This window comes from Salvelinus fontinalis, chromosome 28 (assembly GCF_029448725.1).
Source record: "Salvelinus fontinalis isolate EN_2023a chromosome 28, ASM2944872v1, whole genome shotgun sequence".
In the NCBI taxonomy this organism is placed as follows: domain Eukaryota; kingdom Metazoa; phylum Chordata; class Actinopteri; order Salmoniformes; family Salmonidae; genus Salvelinus; species Salvelinus fontinalis.
In genome coordinates, this window is record NC_074692.1 from 27,875,278 (window position 1) to 27,889,862 (window position 14,585).

A 14,585-nucleotide genomic window follows, 5' to 3' on the forward strand; every position below is an offset into this window, starting at 1 on the left:
GGAAGTTTCAGTATAATTTATAAATGCCAACAGATACTTTGTTTGTTTGACATGGTCAGATCTTTTTTCCTGTCTGTAAAATAGTTTTTTTTGGAAAGAAATGGAGGTGGAAATGCCTTTATGGGCAAATATTGATTTAATAACAATCATATTGAAGTACACTTGGGAGCCATGTGATGATACAGTATGGTGTGGTCCTCCCACTACGACTTGGGAAACCATGTAGTTTATTAGGCTACAGATGAAATAACTTATGAACTTCACAGGGTGGTGAAATTGCACAGTGATCTTGATGCACCTTTCCAATAAATATCGAGGGTCTGACTTTGGTGACATGATGGTCGATGCTTGGCTGCCATTTGACTAATACACATATTTTTGTTCTTACCCATAGTTATCACATAATTTAGTCTATACCGCACTGGTTCTGCGAGCTATTGACTAGAGCGCATGTGCCAACACTAGTGGGCACATTTGCTATACCTACGCAACATTTTTTTGGTGACAAAACCACCAGTAGGCCTAGAGCTCAAAATGCGATGGAAACCTGTCATGGAAATTCTACACAGGGACACTCGAAATCAATCTTCAATTAATAATTGTTTATTAACGGTTAACTGTAGAGGTTCCAACAGACTTGATGCACCATAGCACATGTCTGTCAGGAGCTCTCTCGGGGCAGTCCCGTTATATCTCTTATACTGCTTACAGGCGTGATTTAGCTTATTCATCATTCATAATTAATTCATCATTAACGCTTGGTTCATGCATGTGACCGACCAATACCTCATGAGGCTTCTTCTCTCCAAGCTGAGACCTTGAAACTGAGAGAATTTTGTTCTCAAAACAAGGTTCTGGGCTTACTGCCGAATTGAAAACACTGAACGAATCCCCACTATTCGTCAGTCACTCGCATGGACACAGAAATATGTTATTACAAAAGCACAAACATTGAACAAAGACATTGGTTATTATAAAAGCACAAACATAAAATGTTCCATCACGAACCCATTTAACTTGTATTTTTTATTTTTATTTTTATTTTTTAATTATTTTTTAATCACAAGTTATTTTTAAATGCACTATGTATTTAGGCACAGACTTTTATCTCCAACTCAATTTGGTGGAAACAACTCTGATGGGAAAATGTGCATATTGTTTTTATGCTGATTTTAGACATTCGTATGAAATGTGTCACCAATTGGATGAAAACCTAGCTATAGACAACCTAAAGACTCTGCACTAGTCCATTGTCACTTTGATTATGCCCCCACCCCCTCATACTCATCTGGAGGTCAAGCAATTTATGCAGCTAAGCTGGCTATCTGTGGGGTGAAAAAAGTAGCATTAATTAACATGGTCTGGTCCACAGAATTATCATGGACTCAGCCCCCAGGTACCTATCTAACTATTTTATATTTGTTAGCAATGTCCACCAGCATAATACCAGAGCCAGAGACTCAAATATTCACTCTTTTAAATATAAGACTTTATCTGGTAAGAAATAGTTTTTATCTACAGGCACTGTTGAGTGGAACAAAACTACCATAGCAACTCAAAGCCATACCAACCATAGACACATTACAGAAATAAAGTGGTTATCTATGTAATTGCATATGTATTTATGTAAAAAATAGGGACTACAATGGAAATAAGTCCCTGACTTTATTGTGCAATCCCGGTCACTTTTAAAAATCACATACAATTATTATCTGTAAGGTCCCTCAATCGAGCAGTGCATTTCAAACACAGATTAAACAACTTAGACCAGGGAGGTTTTCCAATGCCTCACAAAGAAGATCACCTATTGGTAGATGGGTAAAAATAGATGGGTACAAAAAATAACCTTTTGATCATGGTGAAGTTATTAATTACACTTTGGATGGAGAATTAAAACACCCTGTCACTACAAAGATACAAGCGTCTTTCCTAATTCAGTTGCCGGAGAGGAAGGAAACCGCTCAGGGATTTCACCATGAGGCCAATGGGGAATTTAAAACCATTACAGAGTTTAATTCATGGCTGTGATAGGAGAACACTGAGGATGGATCAACAACATTGTGGTTACTTCACAATACTAACCTAATTGACAGAGTGAAAAGAAGGAAGCCTGTACAGAATAAAAAATATTCTAAAACGTGCATCCTGTTTGCACTAAAATAATGTGGCAAAGAAATTAACTTTTTGTCCTGAATACAAAGTGTTATGTTTTGGGTAAATCCAATACAACACATTACTGGGTACCATTCTCCATATTTTCAAGAATAGTTGTGACTGCATCATGTTAAGTGTATGCTTGTAATTGTTCAGGACTGAGAAGTTTTTCAGGATAAAAATTAATGGAATGGAGCAAATCACAGGCAAAATCCTAAAGGGAAAACCTGGTTCAGTCTGCTTTCCAGCATACACTGGGAGATTAATTTACCTTTCAGCAGGGCAGTAACCTACAACCCAAGGTGAAATATACACTGGAGTTACTTACCAAGAATAGAGTGAATGTTCCTGAGTGGCTGAGTTGTCTTGCAATGATCAACAACCAATTTGACAGAGCTTGAGTAATTTTTGAAACAATAATGGGCAAATTCTGCACAATCCAGGTGTGGAAAGCTCTTGGAGACTTACCCAGAAAGACTCAGCTGTAATTGCTGCCAAATATGCTTTTACAACGTATTGACTCAGGGGTGTGAATACCTATTTCTGTATATAACTGTAGTAACCTGGTATATTTATGTTTACCAATAGATGGCAGTATTGACTCAAGACGGGGGTTTGCTTCATGCTATCCGTAGCTATTTCCTATGTCTGCCTATATAACTATGATTTAAGAAAACTTCAGGTAGTTTAAGCCAGGTGCATTAGAGAATGTAATTCTAAGTTACAATTAAATACTAAACCGTACTTAAGTCTCATGAGTCGTAACTCTAAGAAGCCTTTAAGGATACTACAATAACTTTCAATAAATTAGCAACATTTAATAAAAACATGTTTTCACTTCGTCATTATGGGGTATTTATTGTGTGTAGAGGGGTGAGATAATTATTTTTATGTAATACATTTTTTATTCAGGCTGTAACACAACAAAATGTGTAATAAGTCCAGGTGTATGAATACTTTCTGAAAGTCATTGTTTTTAACTGACAAAATCCAAACTGTGCAGCGACCATTTGATGAATGGATAGAGACATCGTTACAAAACACCAAAAAGTTTCATGACAAGCCAAGCCTTCAATACTGGGTAGGTCTATAAGGTAGGGATGGATGTATTTTCTGTTTGTCAAGATAGACATAGTCATAGTATATTTATTTAGGTGTTGAAAACGCAAACCATAATATTGAAACACCCAAAGTCGGTATACTTTGTTTATTGGTTGTGTGGTACATTGGCACACAAACCTGTTGGTGGAAAATTTGTTGCATATATTTTCTAGAACTATAAATATGTCATCAAAATGTTAAATCTGATTTCCCCCTAGCTGATCATTGTCTGCAGCCAGCTCTGATCGTATGGTAGGCCTACAGGCAGGGAGAGTGAGCTTGTCTGTGGTGGTCGGCAACCCTAAACCTTCTGGAATGTAGCCCTGCGTGGCATTTACTAAGTGGCAAAGTCATTATCTATGTTTATAAAGACAATAATGAAGAGTGTCACACCTCTCCATTATAGTCGCTAGAGTAATCGTTATTCGTGGGCATAAACATAATTTTGAGTGAGTTCTATGAGGGTGAGGTTGTGGGCATTTTGTTACTTAAAAAAAGTATATTTACAGTACATTTCGAGGTGTCACTTAGACCTGCCTGCTTATTGGTCAAAAGGGCTTCAGTGATGTTTGCAGTAATTTTTACATTATACAAAAGGTAACATAATGTATTGTTCTGCCTCATATTTTGAAGAGCTTCCAGCTTTTCAATGGCTGTTTCATTATTTCACCAGCCTCAAGATAAGTCATGAAACAAATATGAATCATTACCAATATTTCCTTCCTGCCAGGACAGGTTGAGTGGTTGAGGTGTCCAGTCCAGCTGAGCCAATTACTACCAATTGTAAAATATGGATTTGTTCTAAATTATAGTACTTGTTTTATATTATTTTCTGAATATACTGTAAAAATAGTCATCACTCTAGTTTGTACATGTGGATTTGAGTTTTATGTGCACATAATTGCATCCTTGTGCTTCATCTCAGTGCGTCTGAGGTTAGAGTACATTAGCCAAACTTGTGCAAACTTGTGCATTACCAAGTATGAAGTGATGTATTGACCAAAGTATACTGAACAGAAATATAAACACAACATGCAACAATTTCGAAGATTGTATTGCATTACAGTTCATAGAAGGAAATCAGTCAATTGAAATAAATGTATTAAGTCCTAATTTATGGATTTCACATGACTGGGCAGGGACGCATCCCTGGGTGGGCCCCTGTGACGTTGGAGGTGGCTTATGGTAGAGAAATTAACTAATTCCCTTGCGACAGCTCTGGTGGACATTCCTGCAGTCAGCATGCCAATTGCACGATCCCTCAACTTGATACTTCTGTGGCATTGGGTTGTGTGACAAAACTACACATTGTTTTCAGATTTTTTGTGGATCAGCTTAATATTGTGGAAAGAATGTTGCTTCCATCAATGTAATTGTCTGCATCATTTCCAATCCCCCATATATTTCTTGGGTTAAATATATATCCATATGCATACAAGCATGCATACATATACACATATATACATACACATACCTATATAGACATACATACTTTTTTTTAGAATATACCTTTATTATTCCCGGCAAACCCTACCACCACCCAATTGGAGTAAACCAATAAACACTTACGCTTCTACCTTCAGTTTATGTATCTTATACACATTTTACAGATACAATCTATTTTACAATAGTTATATTTTGTTTGTTTTTAGTCCTCCTCTATTTCTGATGTCCATCCAGTTTGATTTCTAATTGTAACTGTGCTATTTCACAAAAGTTCTGAACCTATATACATTTTACAGACCCTGTATGTTTTACATTGGTTATCTTGTTATTAGTCCCACCCTTCAGCTCCATTCAACCCCTCCCATCTCATTTTGGATTTTTATTTGCCATATATTTTTCAACTGTGCAGTGATGCTTCACAAAAGTTTTGAAACTTTCTATTCTCATAGCTTCTACAGATTGTAAATTAAAAATAAACATTTTTGCTAACATAATTATTATGTGACTTCTTTCTCATTTCTAAAGGCTGTTGACATCCAGTGGAAGCGATAGGAACTGCAAGCTAATTTCTATTAAAAGGGGCTTGCCATAGAAAACTAATGGAAAACAGATTGACCTCAACAACAAAAAAAATCCCTGGATGGATTGTGCTCGGGTTTTCGCCTACCAAATAAGTTCTGTTATACTCACAGACATCATTCAAACAGTTTTAGAAACTTCAGAGTGTTTTCTATCAAATACTACCAAAATTCTATCAAATACTATATGCATATCCTAGCTTCTAGGCCTGAGTTAGCAGGCAGTTTACTTTGGGCACCATAGTCATCCAAACTTCCGAATACTGCCACCTACCCCGGAGAAGTTAAATGAAATTGGTAAATGTTTTTATTTATCACACTTTTCTTTAACCATTCAGGTTCTTTAATACAGGGCCGACATACAAGTTCCTTACTTTTTCCCCTTCTACTTGCCTCTTCCATTTTTGTGGTAATGCTGCAATTAATTGGTTGTAATTTTGGGTAGAGCAGACATTTCCATATGTCTGTGTTAGCTGTATGTGTGACAACTCCACCAGTCCTATTTATTATATCATTCACAAAAATTATACCTTTTTTAAAAACATTTATTCAAAAAATACTTTTTTTTTGTATATTTCAGTTTAATCCCCCAAATTTGTGGTATTATTTGTTCTGTCTTTTCAGGTGGATTAAACTGAAATTGCAACCAACTTTCTAAGGCTTGTTTAAAAAAAGAACAATATTTTGGAGATTATTTTCTTTTCAAACAACCGAAAGTGAGCAGGTGTAATCTGAATAAAGGGAAAATGTCCCTTCTTGAACACAGGATGAGACATTCTTACCAATTTACTAGAGAACCAGTTTGGATTTAAGTATAACTTTTATATGACTGATGCCTTTAGTGAGAGGTCTAATGCTTTAATATTTAATCATTTCTGCCCTCCGAATTCATATTCGTTATACAAATCGGTCCTTTTAATTTTATCTGGCTTCCCGTTCCAAATAAAATGCAATATTGTTTGTTCATATAATTTAAAAAGCAGGTCACTAGGTGTAGGCAAAACCATAAGCAAATAGGTAAACTGTGATATGACTAAAGAGTTAATCAGGGTGATTTTTCCATAAATCAACAGGTGTTTTCCTTTCCATGGTAGCAAGATCTTATCTATTTTTGCTAACTTTCTATAGAAATTTATTGGAGTGAGATCATTTCTTTCTTTTGGGATTTGTATACCGAGTATGTCCACATCTCCGTCAGACCATTTAATTGGTAAACTACATGGTAATGTAAAATTAGCATTTTTTTGTGATCCAATACGTAATATAGTACACTTATCATAATTTGGTTTTAACCCAGAGAGGATAGCAGAAGTATCTAGATCCTCTATGAGGCCGTGGAGAGATTCTCATTGTGGTTTTAAAAGAAAACTTGACTCATCAGCGTACAATGACACCTTAGTTTTTAAGCCATGGATTTCTAATCCCTTAATATTATCAAAAAGAAAGGAGGACCAAGGCACTCTTCATATAATTAATTAAAATGCCTTTATTAGTATGGCATGTTCAATAGAAACAACGTTTTTTAAAAGTACTCCCTGACGAAGGCCATGCAGCCGAAATTCGTCGGTTTTTAAAAAACTTTGTTTCTATTGAACATGCCATTCTAATAAAGGCATTTTAATTAATTATATGAAGAGTACCTTGGTCCTCCTTTCTTTTTGATGACCAATTTACCCCTTTTACCAAAGAGCACCTTCTATCTACCAAAATCTACTATAGTGTACCTTAGTAGCGCTTCCCTTCCTCCTCTTTCTATTAATATTATTGTTTGATCTAATTTATCTGCTAACATTTCGATGGCAATAATAAATAGATATGCCGATAGTGGACAACCTTGTTTTACTCCTCTAGATAGTTTAAAACTTTCTAAGATGTAGCCATTATTTACTATTTTACACCTAGGGTTACTATACATAATTTGAACCCATTTTATAAGAGATTCCCCAAAATTGAAATACTCTAGGCATTTATATATAAACTCCAGTCATACTTTATCAAAAGTCTTTTCAAAATCAGCAATGAAAACCAGGCCTGGTGTCCCCGAAATTTCATAGTATTCTATTGTTTCCAGTACTTGTCTTATATTATCTACAATGTATCGTCCATGTAAAAAAATTCTATGCGCCAAGCATTTTGCTAGGATTTTTGCATCACAACACTGAAGTGTAAGAGGTCTCCAATTTTTTAAATGGACTGGATCTTTATATATACCATTTGGGTCTTGTTTCAGTAATAATCATATCAGACCTTCTTGTTGCGTGTCTGATAATCTACCATTTATATAGGAGTGGTTAAAACATGCTTATAATGGTCCTCTGAGTATATAAAAAAAAGTTTGGTATACTTCGGCTGGTATGCCATCCAGCCCTGAAGTTTTCCCATCCTTAAAAGCTTTAATTGCATCAAGAAGTTCCTCCTCTGTAATTTGGCCTTCACATGAGTCTTTCTGTACAGATGTTAATTTTACATTATTATTAGGGAAAAAATCAATTAAAAAAAACAATCTGAATGGTTTGTCCTGCTAAATAAGTTCTGTTATACTCACAGACATGATTCAAATAGTTTTAGAAACTTCAGAGTGTTTTCTATCCAAATCTACTAATAACATGCATATGTTATCTTCTGGGGATGAGTAGCTGGCAGTTGAATTTGGGTATGCTTTTAATACAAACGTGAAAATGCTGCCCCCTATCCTAGAGAAGTTAATATGGACTCTTTTGATCTAAATTGCTTTTGTTTTTTAGATGAGTACTGAATTGCATGGCCTCTAAAGGCACACTTAAAAGTGTCCCGTACAATAAGGGGATCTGCTGTACCTATGTTATTTCTGGAAAAAGTCTGTTATAAATTCTTCTGTCCTCTGTCCTCCTAAACAATTTATCATCTAGTAGGCTTTGATTACATTTCCAATATCTTCGCCCACGTGGAAATCCTGTACAAGTAATATATATGCCAATTATGTGATGATCCGACCGCATTCTGTCCTCTATCAACACTTTTTAAACTTTTAGTGCCTGAGAGAATGGCATAAGAAAGTAGTCAAGACGATTAGCTTGATTAAGGCTCCGCCATGTATATCTCACTTGGTCAGGGTATTTAAGTCTCCATTTTAGAGTGGATTTTTATTCTCCCCAGCACAAACTACACCTGTGTAATGATCATGCTGTTTAATCACTTTCTTGATATGCCACACCTGTCAGGTAGATGAATTATCTTGGCAAAGGAGATATGCTTACTAACAAATTTGTGAACACAACTTTTTGTGCATACAGTATGGAACATTTCTGGGATCTTTTATTTCAGCTCAGGAAACATGGGACCAACCCTTTACATGTTGCATTTATATTTTGGTTCAGTATAAGTAGGCTATGAAAATTCCTACACAAGTTACAGAACAATTCAAAGTACTGGAGATACACTGTGTGAAGATGAATTTGATTACATTCAATGCATCTTCATTTAGACCTTTTAAATGTGCGTTTCTGTAACTTGTGTGTTAATTGGGCACAAAACGGTTTCATTGTTCAAACCATTCCATATATTTAAACATTTACCATCAACTTCATCTTCAACAGTCAGTCGTTTGTGTTGTCAATTTGAGTGTGTTCAGGTGTGTTGATCTTTGAGTGTGTTAATTGGTTTGTTTCTTGAAAGATGGTCTATCTGAACAGTGGGAGGGAGATGTAGGCATTATACACTGCTCAAAAAATAAAGGGAACACTAAAATAACACATCCTAGATCTGAATGAATGAAACATTCTTATTAAATACTTTTTTCTTTACATAGTTGAATGTGCTGACTACAAAATCACACAAAAATTATCAATGGAAATCAAATTTATCAACCCATGGAGGTCTGGATTTGGAGTCACACTCAAAATTAAAGTGGAAAACCACACTACAGGCTGATCCAACGTTGATGTAATGTCCTTAAAACAAGTCAAAATGAGGCTCAGTAGTGTGTGTGTGGCCTCCACGTGCCTGTATGACCTCCCTACAACGCCTGGGCATGCTCCTGATGAGGTGGCGGATGGTTTCCTGAGGGATCTCCTCCCAGACCTGGACTAAAGCATCCGCCAACTCCTGGACAGTCTGTGGTGCAACGTGGCGTTGGTGGATGGAGCGAGACATGTTGTCCCAGATGTTCTCAATTGGATTCAGGTCTGGGGAACGGGCGGGCCAGTCCATAGCATCAATGCCTTCCTCTTGCAGGAATGGCTGACACACTCCAGCCACATGAGGTCTAGCATTGTCTTGCATTAGAAAGAACCCAGGGCCAACCGCACCAGCATATGGTCTCGCAAGGGGTCTGAGGATCTCATCTCGGTACCTAATGGCAGTCAGGCTACCTCTGGCGAGCACATGGAGGGCTGTGCGGCCCCCCAAAGAAATGCCACCCCACACCATGACTGACCCACCGCCAAACCGGTCATGCTGGAGGATGTTGCAGGCAGCAGAACGTTCTCCACGGCGTCTCCAGACTCTGTCATGTCTGTCACATGTGCGTGTGAACCTGCTTTCATCTGTGAAGAGCACAGGGCGCCAGTGGCGAATTTGCAAATCTTGGTGTTCTCTGGCAAATGCCAAACGTCCTGCACGGTGTTGGGCTGTAAGCACAACACTCAACTGTGGATGTCAGGCCCTCATACCACCCTCATGGAGTCTGTTTCTGACCGTTTGAGCAGACACATGCACATTTGTGGGTCATTTTGCAGGGCTCTGGCAGTGCTCCTCCTAATCCTCCTTGCACAAACGCGGAGGTAGCGGTCCTGCTGATGGGTTGTTGCCCTCCTACGGCCTCCTCCACGTCTCCTGATGTACTGGCCTGTCTCCTGGTAGCGCTTCCATGCTCTGGACACTACGCTGACAGACACAGCAAACCTTCTTGCCACAGCTCGCATTGATGTGCCATCCTGGATGAGCTGCACTACCTGAGCCACTTGTGTGGGTTGTAGACTCCGTCTCATGCTACCACTAGAGTGAAAGCACCGCCAGCATTCAAAAGTGACCAAAACATCAACCAGGAAGCATAGGAACTGAGAAGTGGTCTGTGGTCACCACCTGCAGAACCACTCCTTTATTGGGGGTGTCTTGCTAATTGCCTATAATTTCCACCTTTTGTCTATTTCATTTGCACAACAGCATGTGAAATTTATTGTCAATCAGTGTTGCTTCCTAAGTGGACAGTTTGATTTCACAGAAGTGTGATTGACTTGGAGTTACATTGTGTTGTTTAAGTGTTCCCTTTATTTTTTTGAGCAGTGTATATGCTCTGCAGCAAAAGTTTTTGTTGTGTTTAATAAGCTTTTAGCATGGTGTGTTTTAACTTCTTTAAAACCATCTGTTTTATAGCCTAATAAATATTTATTTGATTTTGACAATTTTTATCAGTCCAGTTATTTTAACTTGTTGACGTGCACAGGGTACGGCCAGCACTGTCACACACTGTATGGATACGCAGTGAATGAATACATTATAGTTTCACAATAGTTCCTGATTGTATGTTTTTGTTTGTGTCACAAGGTGTGGTGTGTTATCAGACCAATCCATCCTGAAGAAGGAAGAAGTGATGGAGGTGTGGAACAGTGGTGAAGAGGAGGGTCTGACTGAACTGGAGGGCTCCTCAGACACCATGACAGCCCTGACCACCTCCAATCACCTCCTCCTCCACCACAGAGCTATTAACGACTCCAACTACACCACCACCAACAACATCACCTACTTCCCTTACTACCAACACTCCCTACCTGTGGCTGCTAGCTTCATCCTGGCCTACCTGTTCATCTTCCTGCTGTGCATGGTGGGTAATGTACTGGTGTGTCTGATCGTGCTTGGGAACCGTCGCATGAGAACCGTCACCAACCTCTTCATCCTCAACCTGGCAGTCAGCGATCTGCTGGTGGGCATCTTCTGCATCCCCACAACGCTTGTGGACAACCTCATCACGGGTAGGTAAAACAACTTGGTTTAACTAAGCTGGTGAACGCAACTCTGTCTGAGCTGGCTAACGCAACTCTGTCTGAGTTTGGCGAATGCAACTGAGCAGGATAATGCAACTCAGCATCATCAACTCTATTACATCCAGTGGTGGAAAAAAGTACCCAATTGTCATACTTGAGTAAAAGTAAAGATACTTTAACCGAAAATGACTTGTGAAAGTCACCCAGTAAAATACTACTTGTATAAAAGTATTTGGTTTAAATATACTTAAGTATCGAAAGTAAAAGTATAAATAATTTCAAATTCCTTATATTAAGCAAAGCATGTTCTTGTTATTTTAATGGATAGCCACTACTAACACTCAGACATCATTTACAAACAAAAGCATGTGTGAATTTGACAATTTTCCTGTCCTGTTAAACATTCAAAATGTAACGAGTCCTTTTGGGTGTCAGGGAAAATGTATGGAGTAAAAAGTACATTTTTTTCTTTATGAATGTAGTGAAGTAAAAGTTAAAATGGTCAAAAATATAAATAGTAAAGAAAAGTACTGATACCCCGAAAACTACTTAAGTTGTACTTTAAAGTATTTTTACTTAAGTACTTTACACCACTGATTACATCCCATTAATTTAACTCCATATCAAGGTGAATGTGTTGATCAATGTGAATTTAATTACAAACTTAATTCCACTCTAGAAACAATCCATGAATAGTGTAATATCCGTGACACATCACTTTCACAGAATCAAAAACTCCATATTGAATTTCTAAAGATTGAGTCAGATCCATTTCCACTCAGTTCTGGTATGTAGATGTTAAAGTCCTTTGTGAATTGAATGACTCATCAAAAAGAAAGCACATAAGCAAACAATTATAATTAACATAAACAAAGTATATCAGGTAACATTAAAGGAGACATGAACAGAGGGAATATTATCAAAAATCCTTCCTTCTGATTGTCTTTCATGACTTTCTACTTTTACTACCAGACATTTTCTTCATACATTATCTTCCAAAAGCAGATTATTATTATTTTTTTAAACTCTACTATTTTAGAACTCAATTTTCATAACTATTAATGTTATCGTTCATAGACTGGGTTTGGATTTTGGAGGGACCAATGGATGCCCATAAGCATTAAAAATGTTATACTTGGTGGACTCTAATATCTTTTTGTCAACCCAAGACCAATGTGAAGGCCAATTCAAATCCTGCCTGTGCATATAATTAACATGACATTGCTAGAAAGTGAATTAGGATAATATGATTAATTAATTAATCCTCATATTAAAATTTCCATGCATAGTTGATGCCACATCATTATGAATCAGCCAGGGAAAGTGTTGGAAAATTCAAATGGGGGGGGGGGGGGGTTTACCCCACATTACCCTACTGTACACTCATCATATTAGACATAGGCCAATGTACAATTATCAATTTAGACATTTATTGTAGAGGCAACAGAGATTCATCAGAATTTCAGGTGTGACCATGTTTTGAGGTTAGTGTTTGTGTACATATACATATACCGATGTGGTACGGCAGTTGAAATAAGTTCATGAGACATTTATAAGTTATATTCTTCAAGAATCAATGCGTACATCATTCAGTCCAAAATGGATGTACCAGGGTCGTTCCACGAAATTGGTGCCTTTAGCTAAAGTGCCAAAATGTAGTATTTTTACATGTTTGTCGTGAATTTACTTTCATTAATCTGATGACTGTAATCTCTAATTAACTAATTATGTTTAATTGTTAGCCAATTGAATTAATCATGTAACAATTAATTCATTAGGATTTGGGGCGCCACGAGAGCAGTTCTAGAGTTACCTTCTCCCGAATTAAACTCTAAAGGTCTTTACCTATGGGGTGGCAGGTAGCCTAGTGGTTAGAGCATTGGGCCAGTAACCGAAAGGTTGTTAGATCAAATTCTCGTTCTGCCCCTGTTCCTAGGCTGTCATTGTAAATGAGAATTTGTTCTTAACTGACTTGCCTAATTAAATATAAGTTAAATAAAATACAAATAAAAAACCTATCACATCCATAAACAGTCAACTTATTAATCATAACCTCGTATCATATCATCATTCTGAACAGTTGTATCCTTGCATCTGCAAAAACCTGAGCCTTACTGATGATTCAGTACTACACAACTTGGTTTAATTATTTATTTACTAGCTAACTAAGTAGTAACACAGGATAAACATACACACTTAATACATTATAAACAGGTCCCTAGTGGACTGACAACAATATGGCTGCTTGTTACAAAAGACATGGAGAGAAAGGAAGAGAGGGACAGAGACGCTTAACCTCTACTTCCTCACAAACCCAGGTCCGGGAGCACCCCCATCAGTAAAAAAATCTGACTACCATAGGCTAGCATAGCGTCACAAGTAAATAGTAGCATCTAAATATCATTAAATCACAAGTCCAAGACACCAGATGAAAGATACACATCTTGTGAATCCAGCCATCATTTCTGTTTTTTAAAATGTTTTACAGGGAAGACACAATATGTAAATCTATTAGCTAACCACGTTAGCAAAAGACACCACTTTTTTTTACTCCACCCTTTTCTTACTGCATCAGTAGCTATCACAAATTCGACCAAATAAAGATATAAATAGCCACTAACCAAGAAACACTTTCATCAGATGACAGTCTGATAACATATGCTATACAATAAATATGTTTTGTTAGAAAAATGTGCATATTTCAGGTATAAATCATAGTTTACCATTGCAGCCACCATCACAACTCTCACCAAAGCAACTAGAATAACTACAGAGACCATCGTGTATGATCTAATTAGTCATCATAAAACATTTCTTATAAATACACAGCATAGAGCAAATGAAAGACACAGATCTTGTGAATCCAGCAAATATTTCAGATTTTCTAAGTGTTTTACAGCGAAAACACAATATAGCGTTATATTAGCTTACCACAATAGCAAACATCACAACAGCATTGATTCAAGCCAAACATAGCGATAACGTATAAACCACCAAAATATATTAATTTTTTCACTAACCTTCTCAGAATTTTTCAGATGACAGTCCTATAACATCATATTACACAATGCATATAGAGTTTGTTCAAAAATGTGCATATTTAGCGCCACAAATCGTGGTTATACAATGAGAAAAGTAGTCAAGCTACCCAGAAAATGTCAGGAGAAATCTTTGGAGAGGCACCTATTCTATTCAGTAACTATTCCAAAACTTGACTAAAAAATACAGCAATTGAAAGACAAATTAGTTCTTAATGCAATCGCTGGGTTACATTTTTTAAATTAACGTTACTTCAAAATACAGCGTGCGATAAAGCGAGGCTGCACTGCAATTAATGGCGGCTTAT

General features: G+C 37.1%; 1 protein-coding gene across 1 annotated transcript in view; it reads left to right on the top strand.

Moving 5' to 3' along the window:
- Positions 1 to 14,585, top strand: part of LOC129826535 (neuropeptide FF receptor 1-like) — a 95,791-nt gene that overhangs the window by 56,292 nt on the left and 24,914 nt on the right. The window contains exon 4 of the mRNA XM_055887389.1: positions 10,803 to 11,227. Within this exon, the coding sequence (XP_055743364.1) occupies positions 10,849 to 11,227 (379 nt within the window). The 5' untranslated portion in view covers positions 10,803 to 10,848. The remainder of the gene's footprint in view (positions 1 to 10,802; positions 11,228 to 14,585) is intronic.